Source organism: Poecilia latipinna, unplaced genomic scaffold (genome assembly GCF_001443285.1).
Source record: "Poecilia latipinna isolate Pla-1442-1.1 unplaced genomic scaffold, P_latipinna-1.0 Scaffold2613, whole genome shotgun sequence".
NCBI lineage: Eukaryota > Metazoa > Chordata > Actinopteri > Cyprinodontiformes > Poeciliidae > Poecilia > Poecilia latipinna.
This window is the reverse complement of record NW_015115229.1, coordinates 46,063-69,787: the sequence shown is the minus strand read 5'-3', so window position 1 is coordinate 69,787 and position 23,725 is coordinate 46,063. Positions and strand designations below refer to the sequence as shown.

At 37.8% G+C, this 23,725-nt stretch overlaps 3 protein-coding genes across 7 annotated transcripts in view; 1 reads left to right on the top strand and 2 right to left on the bottom strand.

Moving 5' to 3' along the window:
* Positions 1 to 842: 842 nt before the first annotated feature.
* Positions 843 to 4,190, bottom strand: mibp (muscle-specific beta 1 integrin binding protein). The gene is made up of 8 exons (XM_015020603.1): positions 3,966 to 4,190; positions 3,122 to 3,212; positions 2,615 to 2,663; positions 2,209 to 2,383; positions 1,632 to 1,703; positions 1,443 to 1,549; positions 1,239 to 1,324; positions 843 to 1,116 (listed from the first exon to the last, which is right to left on the bottom strand). The coding sequence occupies exons 1-7, from the start codon at positions 3,989 to 3,991 to the stop codon at positions 1,239 to 1,241; spliced, it is 606 nt and encodes a 201-aa protein (XP_014876089.1). The 5' UTR covers positions 3,992 to 4,190; the 3' UTR covers positions 843 to 1,116.
* Positions 4,191 to 5,599: 1,409 nt separating this feature from the next.
* atcaya (ATCAY kinesin light chain interacting caytaxin a) lies at positions 5,600 to 19,025 on the bottom strand. 2 transcript variants are annotated; one of them, XM_015020598.1, is made up of 13 exons: positions 18,411 to 19,025; positions 16,539 to 16,638; positions 13,481 to 13,539; positions 13,142 to 13,390; positions 12,284 to 12,457; positions 12,100 to 12,202; positions 11,878 to 12,009; positions 11,426 to 11,512; positions 10,838 to 10,936; positions 10,649 to 10,684; positions 10,378 to 10,446; positions 10,200 to 10,258; positions 5,600 to 8,154 (listed from the first exon to the last, which is right to left on the bottom strand). In XM_015020598.1, the coding sequence occupies exons 2-12, from the start codon at positions 16,613 to 16,615 to the stop codon at positions 10,231 to 10,233; spliced, it is 1,113 nt and encodes a 370-aa protein (XP_014876084.1). In that variant the 5' UTR covers positions 16,616 to 16,638; positions 18,411 to 19,025; the 3' UTR covers positions 5,600 to 8,154; positions 10,200 to 10,230. The 2 variants fall into 2 exon arrangements, with proteins under 2 accessions (XP_014876084.1, XP_014876086.1); XM_015020600.1 differs by lacking the exons at positions 16,539 to 16,638; positions 18,411 to 19,025 and adding an exon at positions 15,024 to 15,916.
* A 784-nt stretch (positions 19,026 to 19,809) lies between these two features.
* Positions 19,810 to 23,725, top strand: part of zfr2 (zinc finger RNA binding protein 2) — a 27,920-nt gene continuing 24,004 nt past the window's right edge. For 2 of the 4 annotated variants that reach the window (XM_015020597.1, XM_015020595.1), the window contains exon 1: positions 19,810 to 20,133. In XM_015020597.1, coding sequence (XP_014876083.1) covers positions 20,081 to 20,133 — 53 coding nt within the window. In that variant the 5' untranslated portion in view covers positions 19,810 to 20,080. The remainder of the gene's footprint in view (positions 20,134 to 23,725) is intronic. The other 2 variants (XM_015020596.1, XM_015020594.1) reach the window with 1 other exon arrangement.

The window sequence follows — 23,725 nt, the reverse complement described above, 5'->3', positions numbered from 1 at the left end:
TAGTGATTTGACTGAGCGCTTCCTGTTTCTAAAATAGATGCAAAGGGTCTCGGTTAAGTGATTTCCCCTTGATTGTTTTATGGAGGTGTCTGGGAAATTGAATTGTACACCAACTAGTGTACAAGATAGTAGCTTAATAAAATTCACAGAAGCCAACATTCTCATTCAGGAGATCCTGTAACCATCTTTCAACTTTATTATGTTCTACATACTTGTCAGAAACTGTTTTCCCACTTTATTTCAGACGTTTTCAGAAACAAAGTGCATATTTTGATTTGTTTCCACCAACTTACTAATTGTAATTTTAGCATCAAAGGTCTCTATCCCCTCCCAGATTTGTTTCTGCCAGACAAAAAAAAAAAAAAAAAAGTTTTCAAATGATGTCATTTCATAGTTGAAAAAAAAAGAGCTTTCAAACCAGTTAGGCTCCAAGAAAATATAATTGCCACACTTGTTAAATCATGAGTGTTTTGTAGACTTAAAAAAACTGACATCAATTCTAAAATAGAGTAACTCTATAAATCTCACTTTGAGAGTTTATTTCCCATTTGTTTTAATCTTAGTATCAAAACATTTCCAAAGTGAGTTTCAGGTATGTAGATGAATATATTGCACTTCAGTTAATCAGTGTGACTTATTAATGGCAAACAAAAGGAAAACCAGCCGTTATGATTAATCTATAAACTGTCAAAAACTCTGCAAGAGATGGGGAAGTTTGTCACATCGGTTTTGATCTCAGAAATACCACCAATTATACAACTACATAAAACTAAACTTATTTTTCTACGTTAAGTTAAGTAGTAGAAATGTTGATAGTAAAACAGACAAAAACCACACAAAGATGTTTTGATGATCTGTATTTAACAGAAACTCGTGTGTTTATTGGAAGGAGACACTGGTGGAGACCAGTGGTCCAACAATGGTCAACGGCATGACAAAAATAATGACGACTAGTGAACTTTTAATGAAACAAAAACATTTTGTCCATGAGAAGAAGGTAAAAACAACATAAGTTAACATGGCTCCTTTCTATGTACAAAAAAAAAATACACATTATAAAAAAAGAATCATTGGGTATTTACAAAATCTGTACAGGTGTGAAGAAGAGTCCTCCTGCTGCAAAACAAAAAAAAATTAAATAATGTTAGACAAGGTCTCACATTTTACATGCAAAATGTTATAAATATTTAAATACATTTCCCATCACAACTTCAAAACTTCAAGTCCTTCCTTCTTACCTATAAACGATTGAGCAGGTTGTTCTGAATGTCCTCATACACCTGGTCGTAGATTTCTTCTTTGGATTTCAAACCATCGAGGTACTCTGCGACAAAACACAAAACACATTTTTACACCACAAACTGATAAAAACTCCAACCACAGACGGGTGGGACACCACGATGAGATTTGGCTTACAAACATAGACAGTGATCGCATCGTACCAATATTCAAACCGAGGTCTTCCATCTGCTTTCTGTGCTTCAGGTACATGGGCCACACATGACCGTCAAACAGGCCAGGAGGATCAGGGACTGTGTATTGTCTGGTACTAAAATCACAATAATAAATAAAGTAAGTGAATGACCAATAAGATTAATGTAGAACACTGTGAGAGCACAAAATCAGCTCACCTTCTCCTTCTTTTGCACTCCTCGTAGGGGATTGCGATGTAATAGCACTTGTTGAAAACATCCAGCAAGGGCCTAAAGGGGAGAAACAAAGGTGTTAACCACACGTCACATGACGTCCTCCATGTAAAAGAGCAGAGTTACACAACTGTTCATGCCGTCCTTTATCTATACATCTGCAGCCTGCTTAACACTCATCACTAGTACACTGAGTACCCACCACCCTGCTGTGACTGCAAACGACCACTCAGAGCCTCCTTCTGATGAAAGCCTTATCTCTGCCTGCAGACCAAACTCAAATCTGCTTGCTAGTGAGCATGAGCAAATGGGAGCAATCCAAAATTAGCACGTGACCCAACAGAACTAACGACACCCTTACAACATCTGCAAACGTGAATCTTCGGGTTCCAGAGAACCAAGATGGCTCAATCTCTGGCACTTCTTTTAGTCTGGAACATAGAAGCTGTAACCTAGCCAAGATGGCTGCTGCATTCACAGCAAGAACAAACGAGAGCTACATCCCTAACTCGATTCAAATAAACAGTCAGCCATGCAAAAAGTAAACAGTCAATCAACATACCGGTAGTTGTAGAGCAGGAAGCCCTCAACGATCAGGATGTGGATCTGCTCGTCAGGGTTGGCCACGTCGGGAACAGGAGCCAGGGCGACGCCGTGGGAGCGGGCGAACTTTGCCGGGTTCTCCATCCAGCCTTTTATCGTGTTGGTCATGGCTTCCATGTCCATAGCTGTGATCACTGTGGAGCACGAGACAGGCAGAGAGAAAGAAAGAAAATAATAGAAACAACGAGAGGAGGTTAGAAAAAAATCCCAACAACAGCTGTAATGATTTATGAATGTGTTTGCTGCTTGGATGTTACTACAAATGAGTGTTTTAGCTCTAACTGATGCAACTGCAGAGGATGGGGTCTACTACATTAGATATAAGGTCAAATATGAGTCGCTGGCAGTCTTCAGTGAAGTCTTACCATCCCACTGCCTAAAGCCGTCCTCCCCGACTTCTATTTGATCGGGTTTCTGAAATAACAGTCACCAATAAAACATTGCTGGAACCTCACGGCTCTGAACACTTGCAGATCTCACTCACATGCCACAAAGGTTAGGCTAAACGAGTGAGGAAGGCAAAAACAGAAGGCACAAAGCAGATGACATGCATAAAACTAAGCAAGAGTTAGTATGCAAATATAATATTGTGGAGAACAGATAAAAAGAAGAAAAAAAATTATATTTAGTATTAAGTTAGATGATTAGAAGAGACTAAGAATAAAAGCAAATAATAGAAAACTTAAGAACAAAAGAAAATGTGATCAGCATAGAAAAGGAATTGCATGGGAATGAAGGAAATGGGGGGAAGAGAAGGCTTCCAAAGGCCAGACCTTCCACTCTGATTACATACAAAGCTCAGGAAGTAGCAATGAATGGAAAACATGCCAAATTATCACAATAAACCTAACCAATCGCTCGGTGAGACTCACTTTGAAAAAGTCATCCTGGTGCACAACACAGCAGTTGGGCAAAGTCTGGATCAGTTTATTAGTCAGAGTGGTTTTACCACCATTAGTAACCCTGTAAAAAACAAAGAAAATTACACAAAATGAGTACTGCTTCACTTCAAATAGCTGATAAATAACAGTTATGTTGTGTGTGTTGTTTAGATTGTAATTTAGGTTTCAATCTCAAAAAAGTAACTTTTTCTAAAATATCTGTTAATTCTACTAATTAATATGGCTTCAAGTTTAGGAGTTACAATTGTATAAAAACATTTCTCAGGAAAGAGCTCAAAATAAAAATTACAAAGTTCTGTTTAAAGTCAAACAAAAATGTTTTTTCAAGAATGCAATAAAAACCCACAACTTCCTGACTAAAAGGCCTAAATAAAAAGTAACTGATAAACACAATAAAGGTAAATAATGTAGAGGCTGTAGGTGAAATAGATAAATCTCCCTCCACTTTTGAAGAAAATCACGCGGTGAATTTTCAAAAGTCCCGCTCGATTTATGACAACAAACCAAACCGGATGTGACTTTAATTTTTTTTCCGGCGGGCGGCCGATAAAACATGTGGACATTAAGATGACATCAACCACAGACTTACAAAAACCTTAATTAGAGACAGATTAAATGTTAAAAACTGTTTGTTGTTTTTTTAAACTACATATGTTCCTTTAAATAAAGACAGAAACAGTGAATGACTTGTTTCAACATTACTACAAGCAAGTTTTAACTTTTCTGCAACTTTTACAGCAGGAATTACAAATAATGTATAGCTATATATATATTTTTAAAAAAGCTCCTCATTTGTAAAATAAAGGACACCTACCCGCCAATTCCTATAATGCATTTCATCTTTTCTTCTTCTTCCGACAGTCTTCCCAGACGTCAGTTGATATAAAGATCTGAAACACCAAACTCTGGACGAAACTCCAAGAGATATAAAGTTTTTTAAAGTATTTAAATTTGATTTGTAGTCCTGATGCTGTTCTCTCCGCTTGTCTCTTTACTGAATTGTACCTCGAGGCATTTCACTTTATATCCAGCCTGCCTCCTATTCCGTCACAGCTTACGCAGGCACCGGGCGTTCTCGTGCTACAGCGTGCTGCTGCATACTTTCCCCCCAGTGCTACGTGCCTCCTCGAGCCAGCCAATCAGATCCCACGCAGTCACTCAACGACAGCCAATCAGCGCGCGAGGACCACCACGTATTTACATATTTCCCCCACACCTGCTGCGGTCCGTACTCTTCCATTCAGCAGTCAATCCTCCTCCTGAGGCTACAGCTGTGGAAAACTACCATTGATGGTGTCGAATGGATGCACTAAAATAACAACTGTGTGATGTGTCATTTTTAGGGAGATGTCTGCTGATGTGCTCACAGTTAAGGTCACATTACAGTAAATGACAGCTAGCTAAACAAACTTAGCCTTGGAAAAATGTTATTTAGAAGCAAAAGCTTATCACACCACCAAAATAGATACAGCTGAAACCAGAAGTTTACATACACGAATAAAAACTTTTTTTTTTCTTTTCTGTGTTTAGGTCAGTTAGAATTACCAAAATCAAACACCCAAAGCCTAATGGAATTGTTTACGTATATAGTAGACTGATTTGCCTGTTTTTAATGCAAAAAAAATATGAATAAATACAAATATATATTAATTATATGCACGTCAAGAAAAAAATGCATTTAATATTGCATTACTTTGTGAGTGTCAGTTCTTGTGACACAATTATCTCACATATGTGTGTCAGGTATTTGAGGACAGTGAGCTTTTTTTTTATTAGACAGCAAGTTAAATGGAAACCCAGTAATTGGGCCACATGTCAGTGGTTCAAATGGGAATTAGGGCAATGATATGCTACCTGCTGAATGATTTTATCTCTGCCATAAATGTTTTATTTAAATAAAAAATAAAGTGTTCATGTCTGTAAAGCCGGGTTACATGCAGGAAAGCAACTGCTTTAATTGAAACTTAATTCAATATACAGTCATAAAATGTTGCCCTGGGCTTACTATTGTCTCTACGTGTCTGGACTTTGAATACTTGTCCAGAGATTGATTCTTCTAGATTAATATGTGTCCCAGGGAGGGCTGTAGTGAATTGTGACAAATCTCTAGATCTGATGCCGTTACAAAACTCCTCCAGACCAAGATAAGACACACTTCACGTTTGTCTTATCTCAACCGTCACACAGCCCTGCTCAGACATGCAGGTTACAATCTGACCAGCTGAAATGGTGAAAGGTTATTGATTTTAAACTACTTTACAACATATGCACACTATGTTTTCTGTAAGGAAAAATTGCCCATCTTCATTCTCTAAGCCTGTTGTTCAGATATAATTCCCAGTAGCTGTTTTCATAACACAGCGGTTTACAGTAGACACAGGAGCACGTTTTAGGGTCTAACAGGTCAAATGGACAAAAACGCTTTACAAACAAAAACATGCCAGGACCTTGAAGGATTTATTTATTTATTTATTTTTTGCCATATTTACAGCCAGTTTTAGACCATGACAAGTGAGATTTTACATGATCATTTTAATCTGAGCAAACAATTTACAGTAAAATGATAGACATATGTTTGTGTTGTGCTTTTACAGTCAAAATGAGGATCTTTATTTCAGAAGAGCTACAGGACAGGTTTATGCCAGCATTTCTCATGGCATTGGTAGATCATAAATAAAAAAAGAAAACACAAAATGCTTCACTTTACATTCTGGTATCTCTTTAGATTTCAGTCGAGTTCAACAATAGGCACTCTGTTCAGCCACAAAACCAGACTATTTGGAAACAATGTGAAAACTTGATACCTAGAAAAACAAACAAAAAAAAAGGTTGAACCCTTTGTGCAGAATTCCTACTTAAAAAAAGTTAACAGAATTTTAACTGAATTTTTTTTAAACTGCTTACTTTATGCAACATGCTAAATACATGGGTTATGTTCATAACATGATAAAAAAAAACAGTCATTGAACATAAAACAGGAACATTCTGTAAGGAACCAAATGCAGTAGTGCAAATCAACATCAAGAACACAAACGTTACCAGGCATGTGGTTACAATGTTCTCTTCCCGTATAAATCAAGAGACTGTAAACACAGAAAACATAACAATAAAATGGATTCTCTAATCGTTCAATCTTGTTTCAATATTTCTTCTTTTAGTAAAAACAAGTTGAAGTTGGTACTCTCCAAACGGGCAAAATTCAAAGCTGCATAAATCTAATTTATCTAAGATTAAATAAAAATACTAAATATTGCAAATAGAGTTTGCTCACCCCCATCAAATCCTTGCAGTTGGTTGATTCAGCCACTTTTACAGCCACAATCCCAGACCCAGGCCTGCAGACTGCTTCTTTCAACATTTGTGAAAGAATAGGTCGCTGCAAGGCGTACAGTCAATCCCAGTGTGATATTTTCTCTCAACTAAATACTTACTGGTGTTACACAAGAATGGCCATGATGTGGCAAGTCTTGTAATCAAAGAGAGGGGATAGAAGACGCTGAAGGTCATAGTTTCTGCAGAATCAATCACTACAGACCACCAAATATCATGTGGCCTAAAGATTAGCTCAAAAACTTCATTTAGAGAGCTTTGTGAAGTGGGTCTCCATGAACAAGCAGCTCCACCCATGTGTTACAGAACCAAAGGTGATGGAAAACCTCAGTAGTGGTGGTGTGAAGCAAGCCAACACTGGCCTCTGTTCTTTGGAGTTATGAATCAACTCAACCTAACAGAACAGCTCTGATATGAATTAGACTGTAAGCCAGGTATTCTCCAACAGTCGTGTCTGACCTCAGTAATGCAATATTGGAAGAATGGTCTAAAATACCATAAAACCATACCTAAACCTTATGTAAAGTCTTCCCAGATGATCAGAAGCTGCTGCAGATGCAAAGGGTGTTCTGAAATCACTTTAAACTCTACGGATTAGAAGTAGGAAGGCAATTTCAAATGTCTGCAAAAGCAGGTGAGCAAATACTTTTTGCAACATAGTGTTTTTAAGTCAAAGCAGAAAACTAACATCTTAAAAGAAATGCATTAGATAGAAATTTGATGCATTTCATTCCCCATGTCCAATCTAAAGTGGAATCTCTACATGTGCTCTGTTAGTATCTATTCAGTCTACAAGAACATGAATGTGGAAGGAAGCAAAGTGAAAATTTGACTTAAAGGTTTGCCCTGTCTGCAGTTTGCTCTCACCTACAAACTATGTTTCTGCTAATTTGTCTTATAGATCTTTTTCAGATTAGAAAATGCAGATGTGTAGTTATCAGTACAATGCAGGCACATCATAGTCCACAATACAGTACAAGTAATAGTTCACACAGCAACTGAGGCCAGAAAGAGAAAAGACTGATATAGAGAAATGTTGGTATATTTGGACCTTTTAAAAATACCAGAACAATTAAGACAGAGCTTGGAAAGGCCTTAAAGATACAGCAGCTATGAGGTAAAAAGAAAGAGAGATGAAGGCATCTTTCACTTTGCTACATCTGACACAATTATATCTTCAAAGACCTGCAGCGAGAGAGAGCAGTTTGTTTTAGTGGTGCTCTCACTCACATAAAATCTCTCCTCCCCAACATGTTGCATCTTAAAAAACGTTCATATTTTTGCCACCAAAGTTAAAAAGTGCATTTTTTCAGTTACTCTGATTTATGCTTTATTATTGAATCAGAGAGAGTGATCATCTTTCTTAACATAAATTACATCACTGAAAAAAACAAAAAACAAAATCAATTAAATGCCTCATCATGGTCCAACAATTCAATATGAATCCCAAATCAGGTCCTGCAACAGGCAGCGACAACTTCCAATGAAAACAGCTTCTGTAACAGAACAGCCACTTGTCGTTGTACATTTTCAAGCTGGGAGAGTATCCCACTTTGAATATCATATGACAGAGTTGCTCTCCTTCTGACTGGGGAGCAAAATGAGAAATCAGCTGGTTATGCATAAAATAAGGGAGGAAGTGTCGACTTGCTAGACGTCTCTCTCCGTCACCCCCTGTATGCACGCAAACAAATGTTGGAATGTAAAACACAGATTTTAAAGATGTATGCAAAATCTACTTGATCCTTTCCATGCAAAAAACAATTGACTCCATTAATCTATTTATTTCATCTTTATAAAAAGAAAGAAATAAGCCCTTTTAAACAAGTCTGACTGTACAAATGGCAAAACACAGATGAGGGAGTAATTGCAAGCCATATGAAAGTCTGGTATGAAAGTTAAAGTGGATTTTTATGACAATATTTGTTCTCCATAATAAACAGGACATTTTTGCTGAAGCCTGTGCAGGACTCTCCAACAACAAAAATAGGTTGTCATGGTGGCAACAATGGTAATGCCTGGGTTTCTGTGTATTTTTGTGCAGTGCTGAGTCTGGGGATTTGTTGGGTGGGGAAGGCTTTTCACTTTCAAAGCTTTGCAGCATTTAAAGGAACGGGGAACAATAAAACATAATGGCTCAGGCTATAACTGTGTTTAGGATGGCAGTGGCTCTTTGTTGGCTGCATTACGGGCTGTCACAGTTCTCGGGATCAAAGATCACTCATTGTTTGAGGTAAAATTACAGCTAGTTGAAGCTTTAAGACTATCCCAATACTTTTTTTTTATTGGTGGAGACAGGGCTGAAGAGATGTGCATGATTTGTTTCATTCTGTTACAGCTTACTGTTCACCAATCTCTGCATATAATAGTAGGCCTATTCTAGAGAATCATTTTCTCTGGCAACATTTTGACACTACTCATTCGTCTTTGTATGACATTTTGAAAGTTGCATCTTACTGTTGTGTTTACAGTGTATCTCCCAGGCTGCTGGCTGAAACCAGTTCAAACTGTCTAAAGCCAGTCTGAGCCGGTGAAATGCTCCTGCGGTGTGCTACACTACCATTCAGTCCAGTAATTTGGGTTTTAGGCAACTGAGTCATGATTGTGTTTCAGCCAGCAGCAGCTATAACATTCACATTTGTTTACCTTAAAATCCCCTAGAAAAAATAAATCTAATTTACACAAAACCTAAAACGTACTTAAACTATTGTCATGAAACAACTTTTTAGATCTTGAAACTTTGTTAAAATATTAAGTAGTTGATCTAAAAGTTTTCAAAATTACAACAGCACCACTAAATTGTAGACATATGTAGAGCAAAGAAAAGGACAATTTGGCTTTATGCAACATACATCAGAGCTATTTAAATATGCAATAGTAAATGTTTCTTATTGTAAAAATATAAAGATTCTTGTAAGGTGCATCTAAAAAACACAAATAGCTCTGATGTGTGTTCATGAGCTAAAATGCTTGATTTTGAACCTTTTTATCGAAACACAAATTTACAAAAAAATATTCATACCATCTGAACTTTTTACATGTTGTATCTTACAACCGCAAGCTGTATGGGCCGCACTGACACAAAGTAGTGGATATTATTTAATATGTAACTTGCACTCGGTCTCCAAGTCATTTTTACTAGCTGCAGTTGCATGGGGAGTATTGTCCCTATCAGGTTTGCATATCTGAAATTGTTTGCCCTTCCTTCTGTGCAAAACACATCAAGCTCACTCACACTGGATGTAGAGCATCCATGGACATAAAGTTCACCAACACTCAGGGAGATTTAGGTTCTGAACTTTGACCCATCAACACCATCCCTGCTGAAGAAAATTATCCCCACAGCATAACATTGCTACCACCATGTATTACCATGGGGATGGTGTGTTCTTGGTGATATGCAGGCTTGCAATTTTATTTGTAATAAATTTGAAAACCAAGGTTTTGTTTAACCCCTTCTTATTCTGCACTGCTTTTATTGGCAAATCAAGTCAAACTTGAGTTAAAATCAAATTTGCCTTGATGAAATGTAAAAACGATTAATGGGGTTATAAATACCTATTTCATGGTATACACACACAACTCTGTAAAGTGCAATCCGCAGGCTGGAGTTTAATATCTGAGTGGAGACGTATGTAGTTGCTAATGTGATAAACTCATTACAGAACAGAGTCATCTTGTGGCTAAAATAGGAAAAACAACATGGGGCTCATTTTACCTGCACTTTCAAGGTCTTGTCCTTCTCACAATCATTGCTCTACAATCATTGATTTTGGCCTGAAAAATAGAAAAACAAAGACAGTGAGAACTTCTAAAAGCAGGGCACCAGATACCTGAGTCAGATGTATATCCACACTGTAAAATATGCCAGGATTCAGAAGCGTATGGTCCTGTACCTCACAGAGCTTTTAATTGGCCCCTGTGGGACTGACTGCTGCTCTTGCTGTCGCCGCTCCTGCTCCATCCTGCACACCCACACCGACACATAAAAACAGCTTTTCTAAGCAGTTCTGGTGGTGCTCACTTTTGTAAGAATCCAGAGACAATTGTGTGCAACAGTTAAATAAATGTAAAACCCTTAAGCAAAGGTTTGGATGCTATCAAGTTTGATGCATGAGGGTTTTTGCGTTGTCATTTAAACCACATAAAATAAATCTGCATTGTTACCTTTCTCTCCGGGCTTTAATCCTTTCTTCATCATATCTAAAAACAAGTAGAGCGCAGTTACAACCTTTAAATCTAAGAATAGCAGTAAGCCTATTAAACCGAGGTACATTTACATGAATCATTGTTTTACAACTGTTGTAACTGCTGTTTGTTTTCCTTTAGCTCCATCTAGCGGTGAAATGTACTTACTGCATCACACACTCGGGAACATGGACGTGCTCCATGGGAACAATCTCTGCAAGTTCATCCAAACTGTGGACGTACCGGATCTTATTCATGAACTTCACACTGCAGAAAGTGACAGAGGGAAACAGAAGAGTTACCGCAAATAGCCATGTGACTCATTACTTAACACTTGTGTTTTTGTATTGGATCACTTTTATTTATCCTGATAGTCCCTAACTTGGTTTTAATTTGGTCTAGCTTTATTTTGAAATGCTGAGGGGAAAAGAAGAAACTCGCCCAGAGCAGTATGCGCTAGACCTGCCAGCAGTGTGCAGTAGGTACAGAGAAGAACATCAACGCATTAGATACAGGACGAGGTGTGGCAACACATGTGAGCCACAGATACAGGAAGATGTCCTATCTACAGAGCAACCTGAAGTTTGTAAGCTTCCAGATAATACTGAGTGCTTAAAGATTAAACCACTTGCAAAGGGGGACACTGCAGGATTTTCTAAACCTCCAATAAACCTTTGATTGAACACTGATGATACAAATAAGCCCATTGTTGTCTTTCCGGATGGAGGCATTCAGAGATTGCCTTGCTGCTGTTACCTGATGAAAGGCCTGGATATCGCCAAAACTGTGCGTATAAACCACGTAGGATGAGCGATGACCAGAGACTTGAGGTTCTTCCTCAACCTGCCATTTGTAAAAATTAAAACAGAGTGAATTAAAAGCCGTGTTTTCCAGATATAAGTGAACATTCAACCGAAATGAGCAGACATAGAAGACACTGAACACTAATAACTGGTTTCCCAACTCCTTCCTGTTCTAAATGCAGCCGTGAGTCACCTTCAGCTTACTGATGGACAACATGACAGCTTCTGTTGCTGTCTCTGTCAAATGTGTCATTATCAGTCTCACACATTCCTCTCTGACCTTGGAGAAAAATATTCGTTGGTTTTACAGAGCAGAGCGTCCCTAATGCAGCTTTCAGGATAAGAATTAAAAACCTAAGTCGCTACTGAATGTTAGTCTTCTTAATACATTTCTCATTTGCTTACCTTCTGTCAATCATTTGGTAGCATTTTTTCAGCCAGCTGATTCCAGGCATCTTACTCCGAGGGGTGGCTCCATTCATGTAAATGATCAAGTAGTCTTCGGCCACCAGCATCTCAAGACTGCTGACGACATATCTGCAGGTGGAAAGGGTGAGAATTGACTTTATGGTTACAAGTTTACAGTATTAAAAAAAAAATCTGATCTGATCTATCAAACAGTCGTACAGAAAGAGGTTTTCCATGATGTAGTGGTAGTCTGGACAGCTGCTGTCAGGCAGGTAACAAGCAGAGAACACAATGATGGCATTCAGGCCTTCTCCATAATAACCTGACGAGCGAAGCAAAGGATAATCCTTCTGAGTTAATATCTTTAAATCAAATGTCCAAACATTGTCCAGATGACACCGACCTCCGTGTGTGATGACCCGGAGGTACGGTTTGATGATTTGCATATCGATACGGTGCTCCTGCTCTCCGATAATCACAGTTCTCCACAGTCGCCCGGTGTTTGCGTTCCCGTCCTCAGTCGGCGCTCCGGAGCCTCCACCCGGACCCGCCTTGGCTGAAGCCACCGGCGTGTCATCTGGACAGGAGACAGTCTGGGGTTTGAGTGAATTGCTTTGGCCAAAGTAGAAATCTGAAGCATTATGTCCCTTTTATTTGCTTTTTGGATACCGGCCAATTAAGGATGACCCGGCTAACACAATTGCTGATGACAGATTTTGCCATGGACATAAAATTAGATTAAAATCATGGAGATAAAGAGGAAAAACATGAAAAGTATAAATAGATGGACTCAAAATTAAATCTGCTTAGTTGCCTTGTGCTTGTGCAAAGTCATCAGAAGAATGTGTACATGGAAGGTAATTTTTAGAAGTGTAGTTACTCATTAAATTATTTTATTAAAACTGACTATGACATGTTCTCTAGCTGAGCTTTTGCTGAAAGGTGTGGATAGTGGCTTTAAATTTGCCACGTTTTATTTTTGTCATTAGCATATCAATTTGGACAAAGATTTAGAGCCTCTTTATTAATCATGTCTGAGTCCGGAATGGTAGATCCAAGGTTTCTGATCAAGAAGTCAGCTGATAGAACAAAATGCCTTTCATTTGTTCACTTTGAAATTATTTTGTTTTTAGAGAAACTGGTTGCAAAACATAGCTCACAATAAGGAAATACTTTTCTGAAAAGATGTAGCTCTGTTTTCTAAATCATTGACCTTTCTTTCTCTGATTAAAAACTGTGCATATACGAATTTACTACCCACCTTCCCACTCAAGGTCATTGCCGTTGGTTATGAACTCCAGTGAATCCGTTTCATCTGGTGTGTCAATGTCATCCACATTGATGTCCAGGTCGTCTGGGGTGTCCAGGAAATCATCGGACAGCAGAGAGCCTTCACTTTGATCCAAGGACAGATTCATCTCGGGGGCCACTAGGGTGCGGCGTTTGCGGTGGGACGAACCCACGCCACCGCCTCCTCCAGGTGGGCTCACGTGTAAGGAATTAGGAGGAGCTTCAGCAATAAATTAAAAAGCAAGACTCCTTTTATGACAGATTCAAGCAGCATTACATCAATACTAGCCAGTGATAGTTCTGTACTTACAGACTCTGTTGTCTGTGAGTCCACAGGAGGAGTCCATATCTCCGTACTCAGGGAGAGGCCTGGAGGGAAGACAGGCCTTATTAAGTTTGGCACACCAGTCTTAAACCAGACTCATTATGACAGGAACTGTTGTGCTTAGAGTGATGTTTAATGAACTAGTCAAAGTGGGGATCTTGCCACTAATCTGGGACAAGAGGAGTAAGCAGACGGGCAAAAGTGCTTATTAAAGTCTTGCTTTGGAGACTAGAAGATTACAGAGCTGCCATGGATTTCAGAGGACAAAATAGGGGGAGTAGAGGTAAAGAAGATAAGAAAGGGAAGATGGAAAAAACATCTTTGCATACAAAAAAGCCCCATCTTTAGCCCCCTTCAAGATATTTACTGTAAAAGAAGAGAAGCACAATTTAAAAATCTGCTTCTTTTTGTTTCACATGCCTATCGTTGGTATTAAACAAGCAAAATAATGCAAACTTTTCCTGTTTTGGAAATGTCCTTTCTCATATTTCGTCACACTAAAACCACAAGCTTTTATGCATACCAGTGGGATTTTATACAACAAGATGGAAGCAAAGTAGCGCATAACGCTGCAAATCGAATGGCAATGGATACATGGCTGTCTTAACATTTTATCAACAAATAAACGTTTGAAAAATTTTGCCTGCCTTTGTCTTCAGCCACTTTTAGTGTGGCACCCCAAAACACAATCTAATTCAACCAACTGAATTCAGAATTCAAATAATTTGTGATTTAATCAAACCATAAATTCTGCTGGATGTCCTCCAGCAGAACAACAACAAAACGCAGCCAGAGCTAAATTCAACTAGGAACCTGTGGTAAAACTTGCTGTTGATGGAAATTTTACATCCAATCTGATTAGCAATTTTATAAAGAAGAATGGGAAAAAATGTTAAAGTATAGATGTATTAAGTTAGAAGTCATAACTTGTAGGTGTAATGCAATACAAGCAGATTCCTCTTTGAAAGTTTTTCGCAGAAAACAAATACAAAGCATATTCATCCTATTTTTATTTGCAAATACTTTTGAAAACCACTTATGTTCCTCCTTCATCTTCACAACTATGTACTACGTTGTGTTGGTCAGTTATTTCAGATCTCAATAAAATAAAAATTAGGCTTTATGGTTATAACATGACAACACGTGAAAAAGTTTTGTTTCGCAAGGGGCAGCATAAAGATGTGTTTTTATAATACCAGCTGGGCTGTTCCACACACTTGATTTTAGTGCACCGTCATGAAAAAAAACTGTTCTTATGTACATTGTGTGACTGCATGTGGTTCCCACAAGCCCGGAACACACAGACTGCAGTTCACAGAAGCAGGCTCGAGTCTGACTCCATACTCCCTGAGGACTCATGCAGCGATTACTGGTGCAATGCCTCCTTTGTCCAAAAATAAAGCCTTTCTGCAAAAATGAGGGCTCACTGCAGGATACTTGATCATTTTTAACAAAAGGAACAACCTTCTTTTTTCTTCATCTTTGCATCATCACCAGTCTATGAACTCAAATAACAAATGAAGCTTACCTGCAGGAGAGAGAACGATGCAGCTTTTGTCAGAGCCGATTCAGTTAAGCTTTTTGATCTATATTAGGTTTGCTTGCTCATTCCCCTTCCGACCAAGTTGTGGGGACAAAAAAAACATTAAAGCAGAGCATCTATCTGTGCTATCCAACTGCTGTCACTGCCTGTGTCTTTGGCCAAAAGCTGCAACCATTTTCCTAGGGTGGTGGTGTTGATCATTCACTGCTGATGCATCACATGACGTAGGCTCAGACCATTTATTGACTGAGCTGCACCTGCTCCCCTGCTTCCTGCCTTCCTATTTGATGAGGAATAAGGAAGGAGGGAGGAGGAGGAGGAGGAGGGAGCCCAGGATTGATTTCCACCACAGAAACCCTGCTACTTCATTTTCTCCCGTTAAGCTCCGCATTCCAGCCTGCACACATCGACTAGCCATTTCTTTTCCTATGTTATTGTAGCCAGCAATAAATTACAAGACTCTTTGCTGTTGGATCATTTATGTCTTGAAGATATAACTATATATCTTTGTTTTATACGCTCGTTTGTAACATCCCATAAAGAAAACTGTACGTTCAATATTTTCTACTCTTATCTCCTTCTTTCCTTTGAAATAACTTCCCCCCACCTTTCTCCCTTACTATTCATCTACTATAAGACAGATTTGTAGAGTGCAAGACCAATAGATTCTCACATCTATTGAGCAGTTCTTCTCCACAGCTCCTCCAGAGTTACCAAGGGAGTCTTGGCAGTTGTCTCATTCAAGTTCTTCATGCCCAGCTTTTTAGTTCAGGTGGATGACTTTGTCTTGGTAAGGTTGCAGTTTTGCCATACTTTTTCCATTTTATGGATGTTTTGGAAGATGTTCAAAGCTTCAAATATTGTTTAATACGCCAATTGATTTACAATTGTCTAAAGTTTTATTTCTAAACTCTCTGCTGTGTTTATGATGCTGTCTGTTTGCTAATGTTCTCCAACAAAACTGTAGAGCCTTCACAGAGCAGCAGTATTTATGCTGAGGTTAAATTACCTGTAGACTCAATTTATGAGCTGAATAGCTTGGCAAGCCATTTAATTATTTTATATAGCGGTATCAGGAAAAGGGGGTTCAAGTACAAATGCATGCCACACTTTTCAAATTTGCATTTTGAAAAAAATAGTTTTTACCTCAAAATTGAGTTGCATTGCTTTGTCTCATAAAATGGCAATAAAATACATTGAAGTTTGTAGTTTCAATGTGTGAAAATGTGAAGCAGTTAGAGGGATTTGAACCCCATTTCAAGTCCAGTTATGATCACTGAACACAGGACAGCTACATCTACACAAGCAAAGTAAAATTATATATTTATATAAAGAGTATGTCTGCAAAAAAGTATGATAGATTTTTACATATTGTCCAGACATGTTCATCTTGAAATACAAATATTGTTACATAGCTTGAATCTGCCAATGTCAGTCTTTGTGCATATTTCTCACATCAGTAAAAGTTTTATGAAATAATACTAAATTCAAGGATCTGACCTGGGGAAGTCTTCATCCTGCCACTCGTCTTTTACTTCCATGTGCTCCATTCGTAGAGTTGCTTCCGTTGTGCCCATCCCTCAGAGGGAAGAACACGGATCTGGACAAGTGTGGAAAATCGTCTATTAATCAACAACATTTATGTGTATCATGTTAAGATAAAAGTTACTGCAAGCCTAGAGAAACACCTTGCCCTAAAGGAGGGATTTTTGATAAAATAATTAACTCTCTTTCACTACAATTTAAAGGCTGAAACCATTATGGATCACATGGTTTTCCAAACCCCTGCCCACAAAAGCGCATGTGAGACCCATGTGACAGACTGGGAAAGAGCCCGTTTTCTGGGCTCTGCTCCCCTCAAAGTCAGACATTACGGACAAACTTCCTTCAATGTGGAATTTAAGAGGCCAGTGTGGAGCACCATGTTCTGGCTTAATCCTCCCTCTTTGCTCCGTAATCCTTCCACACTCCTACCTTTTGATCTCCATTAACACTGGAGGCTTTATTCTACAGAAATAACATTCATTCACCCGTCCACTAAAGGTTGAAAATATGTGATGTTCTGATAAAATGTGAGGGGAAATACAGAGCCTAATAACTGACTGCACAATAGGCGGTGACAACAATAGGTCTTCTGCTGCTTTGAATTTACTAGATCCAACAATGATGTCAAGAAATATGACAGTGACACACCAGACCTCTATGTAAAATCAGTCTGTATAGCTAGTGGAAGTTTTCTACCCTTGTGTAGAAAATGTTGGGAAAATGTTGCAATAATTAAACACAGAGAAATATTGCCGCAGACAAATCGAATGCTTCCGAATCTGTGTCAAAATCCGTCAAAAGTGGCTCATCTGCTGTAGTGTTTTACTAATACCTGCTTCATTCTTGCACCTCTTATCATCTCATCAACGCAATTATAAAAAAGGCTGAATTAGTTATTTTATTTCCCTTCGTTGTGGTGTTTTGTGAAATCCTGCAATAAATGCACACTTTATTTTCCACTCTTTCTTTATTGTCAGTTTTTTCAGTGTAAAAACTGGATAGATTTTCTAAGCACCGCTCACTCTTAACCGTTTAATGTTTTTTTCTGGTTGCACTGGAGCCAAATAACATCATGTACTCTTGATATTAAATCTATTATTTTTGAGGAGTTTCTGTAGTTTGGCAGATCACTTCAAAATCCTCAATTAAGGTAATATTTAGGAAGAGACGGCATGAGTGGAGTGAAGGTTTGCAAAGACATAAAGCACATGTAGGAGCTGTACCGTGAACTGACCAGAGCAGATGAATTCATTCCCCTCAATGTTAGTCAAGGAAAATGCAATACACAGGATTCAATCAAGGTATGCTATGGCTACAAGAGAGGTCAACATCCTTTTAAATGCATAAAAAACAATACCTGTATATTAGAAAAGACATAATGAAGACATTTTTCAAAAATACTCAATCAATAAGGTTGGATATAGCATTTTTAATATGAATGTGATCATGGTGTTTTTGGCACCAGTACTTGTGAATAAAGGTAATCTGGATCTTCACAGATCTTTGGTCATGAAGAATGAAGCAAAAATTATAGGATGCACCATTAAATCATATTTGGAAGCAACATAGACAAATTGATGTTTATCAATTTCATCGAAATCCAATACAATCATAGTTGCTATGCATCAACTTTACAATAAAATGGCTCCACTGCCTTTGTAGGTCACCCCAAACAGAACATCCCATAAAAAATATTGAAATAATTTTAAATATTAAAAAAGAAAATCTAGTATTTGTATTATCAGTACCAGAAGTCTGACCTGTGCAGCAAGCAGAATTTAAAAATGTTAAATAAAGCGTGTGTGTTTGAGTAATATGTTTACTCACATGAACGATGAGAGATCCAAATCTCCCTCAGGTCTATGTCCGAGTGTCTGTTTCCTCCTTGGTCACAGATGCAAGGATTTCAGGCAAGAATCTCCCATATCAACTGAGAAGCATGGGTCAGTCTGTCTTTCATTAATTTATATGCATACACACTCATGCAAAGTAGACAGTGTCCTCAGTGTTAGCAACTAGCAGGCAGCAGGTGTCTGAAGACAGGGGAGACCTCTGTTGTGGATCACCCCTCTTCTCCTCCTGCTCCGGCCACCTTTGTTGGAGAGAGATTGGCCGTGACGAATGAGCCCACAGCCCACTTCTCAACCCACCAAGACACAAAATTCCTTTAATGGGAATGCATCTGCTCTGGCACCATGGTCGTTTTCTCCAGCTTCCATTTTTGTCTTCATGTGTATTCATGTACCACCTCACAATTTCATCAGTTCCAAATCGTTTCCCTTTAAACAAAATCCTCCACGGCACCAGTTTAATTGTCCCTACAGTAACTTGGGGGAGATGAGCTTTGGTCTCCGTATCCTTTACTCTGCTGGATAATCCTGCAGTTGTTTTCTGTCGTCCTCTATGTGGCTGCTGTTCCCTGGCAACAGCATCTCTCTCTCTTTCTATCTCTCTCAACTCAAACCCTCTCCCCTCCCTTTTTCTCTCCTTGCCCCAATCTCTTTCACACAGCACACCACGGTTCTTCATACAACATGAAGTATGCAGTACCTTACCTCACTTTTAGCCAGCCAATCAGCTCACAGCTCCAGTTGTCCCGCATAGTGACTTTTCCATATAGGCCATGTTTGTGCCGTGCACTCCAAAGCTGTTATTTGGAATTTGGAAATAAGTAAGTAAGTAAGTAGGTAGGTAAATAAATAGTAGAGGCAGTGTCTTCCATATTTTCATTATATGTTATCTCATAGTAAATTGAAATTAATAAAACACCTCTGATGACATGTTATTACCAAATAACCACAACTATAATCATAACGATTAGCTTTCCTTTTTGTCTTAGTAGATTGACATGACATGTCATATGTCAAATAATAACAATTATTATGATTATGATATTCGTAATCATAATACATGGCCTCCCTTTGTGTCTTTGTGGATTGATATGGCATGAGGCCACAGTTGTTGTTGTCAAAATAACAATAACAATAATAATAATAATTATTATTATTATTAAGCATTTTCTATGAAAGACTGCAGAATATAAATGCCAAAAAAAATCTAAAATAATGAATATGCAACCGATTTTTATTTTTAGCTCACTCGTATTCTAAGAAGAATACTACTTGTATGAATAACAATAAAATAATAACAATTAAAAAAAATTAACCGTATTTATTCCGTTCAGATTTACCAACTACGGCAAGTGCGCTTCAAAGTACTTCCGTCTTTGCTCAATTACCAGTAGAAGAGCACTTAAACGTCGAAAACAATCTTTTAAAACCACTTGCTAATTATTTTTCTTTAAATTATCCGTATTTATTTCTCTGTAATGTGCTTACCGTGCATATGTCAGAGCTATATCCATTTTTAGGTCCTATTTGAACGTCGTTCTCGCAGGAGCAGAGCGGGTGGGAAACTATCTTGATGTTGAGTTCCTTCGCTTCGCTGCTGTTTGTCCCAGTCTGTGGTACTGTACTGTACCGGGGAGCTCGGCTAAAATGGCTGCAAGCAACTATTTCGGGTTCACACATGGTGCCAGTCCGCAGTACAGGTATTTCACACCACATACATTGTTGTCATTGTTCGAGTTAAGTCAAGGTTACCTGTTTCTGGAGGATAATCGGAGGAGACAGGGTCGTCAGAGGGCTACTCGACCCTCTGGTTCGGTAACGGTTAGCTAACGTTAGCTAACCGAATTGGCAGGCCAGCGTTTAACCGACTTGCAGCTTGACATTAGATGAACCCCACATTGCGGACATCCTCTATGGAGAAGGCAGTCCGGCTGTTTTGCTTTATGCTGAAATGTGAACATAACAGTGACAGACAGGCATAGCAGGCTTTGTGCTGCTCGACAATGGAGTTGGTTGCGGCGGCAGGTAAGATTTTTGGCCGGTGTTTGGGATTATGGAGGCTCACACTGCTCCAGTAATGCCGAGCTCTCTCAGCAGTCAAAGTTCTTGGCATGAACGGAATTAGTTGGATTTTTGTGGGCAGGCTGAAAACAAGTTAATTAGTGAGACAGCCGCCAAGTCTCACTTTTGTAAACTTGAGTCATTAATAAATATCCTGTAAACCTGGCAGGTATTCTTATAAATTGAATTATAATTATTCTGCGGTCAATGAGCTGCGAAGGTTTCCTGTTCTGGCCTGGATTCCAGCCAACAAATTTTGGCAAACAGGAATAGCTTTATAGCGCTGACTGTGCATCATCAAAGTTTGCACTACCCCATGATTAACTCAACACAAGATGTTTCTTTACTTTATGTAAAAGAGTATGCTACACTCCTAACATATACCATATACATTAAAACAACAACAACAACAAAAAAAAAACACCTTTGGTTACTTTATTTGTCTATACATTTTCATTTACAGGGGGTGGAAAAAGTAGCCTAGATCTATAATGCATAATACTATTTTAGAATGTGTATGTGTTCTTTTTTATTTATTTTTTTATTCAGTTTCATTTAAAAGAAAATCCAACCATTGTGAAAAATCCTGTAAATAAGTAAGATTGTAGATCCTTAACATTTTAAAGTACGGTGAAATGTACCGTTCCGTCAATAACGATACATAATCCTGGCATATTTACATTTAAAATAATTTTTGATTCGACAAAGAAGTTCTGAAAGTATAACAACAAACCCTGTAAAAATGATGAAAAATGTCTTTAAACGTGTATCAGACAGTTCAATAAAAACTGGTACTTTGAAAATATGTATGTCCTCAATAATTAGAGGGAAGATCTTTACAGTAATCAAACCTTGTAATTGCTGACCAGCTTTTTTTTCCATGTTTGTACTGGTATTTTGATTATGAAGCTCACCTGGTTAAGCTCCAAGTCTTTAAAGACTCTGGCTGTGCTGCCCTGAAGCAGTAATATCACTTTGAGTCAGAGATAACCTGTTGGTAAAATTAAATAACTTTAAGCCAAAAACCTTTCATGGGTATGAATCATTTTAGGTGCAACTATAAATATGTCACAGTTATAATGTTTGGTCTTTTTGTCTGGACTAGTTCAATGAGTGTGTTCTAGTTCAAGCAATTGGAATATCACTGTGGAACATCCTGATGATATGGTTGTGTTTAACACACATTTCCGTCATTCCTCGTTCTGTTTTCCATTATTATTATGTCCCCGCCACTCTCTGTGAGCTTTAGTATCTTTATTATTAAACTATATCTTGGCAAACTATTTGGATTCCAAGTGTAAATGCAGAGCAGTTGAAGTATAAAAATCTACCACCTATTGCATCCAGGCAGTCGTCTGCAGTTATGCAATATCGCAAGCCTTTATATGGCAGTGGCTATTGTGATATAGTTTTGCATAGATTCATATTATGGTAAAGCAAAACTAAACCTATAATTGTATCAATATTTATGCTGATGCTTATTTTCAAAATATGAGAATAAACATGTAAGAGTTTATCACAGTTGTTTTGGATGTAAATTCATCACTGCATACAAACTGTAAGCATAAATATTGCTCTAAGAATAAAACTACCCAGAAGGCTCCGCAACACTGCACTACAACCGCTAAACACTACACAGTAATAATAATGTTCAATCATATTTTCAAACTTTAGTTCGTTCTTTATATGTCAACCAACAGTGGAAGAATAACAACTACTATTACAGTGATTTATGTTTTTATTTAGGTAATGTGTTTATAATTTACAGTAGGGCAGTGAAATGAAAATATTTTATGAAGGAATAGAGAATGTCAACATCAGCCGTAAAGGTGCACTGTAAAATTTAATCAGACAATACATGTGGCCTGTCGGGCATTTCTTGTTGTAGTCACTCTTCTTTAAGAGTTTTCCCCAGAAGAGCTTTAAACTTGTTAAGTACACTTGAATGTTATTACTTTATGTTTGTACTAAACATATTTGTCCTATTGCAAATGGGTTTAGTTTATCAGTATATTGTTAGTTGAGTAATTGTTATTGTTTTACTTTGTTGTTATCCATAACAATTGCCACTTTAAGTAATTGTGTGTTTAGTTTATGGGGTTTAAACAAATAAATGGCATTAGTTATTCATTTTTATTAAAATTAGTTTTATCAGTGTTTATTGAAACACATGTTGTCTAAGAAATTATGCTGCTAATTTGGAACCATATAATCAAGTTGATCAAAATTGCTTAAAGCGGTAAAAATATTGTGCTTTTTGTGTGTGTGTGTGTGTCCATATCGACTAGTTCTACTTTAGAGAGATAACCATTTATGATACAATATATGTAATATAATATAATGTAGTATTGCCCATCCCTGTAGACATGCCCACACATTCAACCTCGCAGATGTCTCTTCTAAATTTATAATTCCACTTTTAGACAGATATTTGTTTACTTGTCAGACTTATCACATTCCTCAAGGGTACATGGGAAGCTTTTTTTAACTGGATATTTTAATAAAGTTAAAATTTATAGTAACAAGGAGATTCTATGTAAGGTTATAGTCTTGTGCAAAAATATACTTAAGAAAAACATTTTCAGAAAATGTAAGAAGTCATGTAGTTGAAATAACCATTTACATTTAAATGTCCACAGAAAAAGTTACACTACCGGACCCTGCTACAGTCTTTATATAAACTCAATACCACATGTTATGTTGATAAAACGAAAGCACCCTGGTCCAAATCAAATTCCTGCATGAGTCCAGATACACTAATAAAGTCTGACTTTTAAAGTCAAGATTTACTGAGCTGCCGGAGCCTGAAGGATTTACAGAAAACTGGCTCCATCAAAGTAGCTGCAAGATGATTTATGGCTTGAGGCTTGTCTTTGTTAAAGAATTACAGATCTGTTCTGGGAAAGAGGCTTGAGTTGTCAGATGAAGCCAAAAGGGCCTGCAGAGAAGCTGGACCCAAAACGGTTTTTAACATTGAAATGAAAGAAAGCAAAAACAAGATTTATAGATAAGTTATCAGTTTGGACCAGATAAGAACATTATTGATAAACTTTAATATGTTTAATGTGCTGTTGGTCTTTTGACCGACTGAAGAAAACAACGACATTTTCATTGATGGCATCTCATTGTGAAACAGGTAAATGATCACGGTAGATAGTTGTATTCACCTGGACACTAAATGCATAACTGGACATTGAAATTTTTGATTTTCACCTTTCAGCAAAAAAAAAA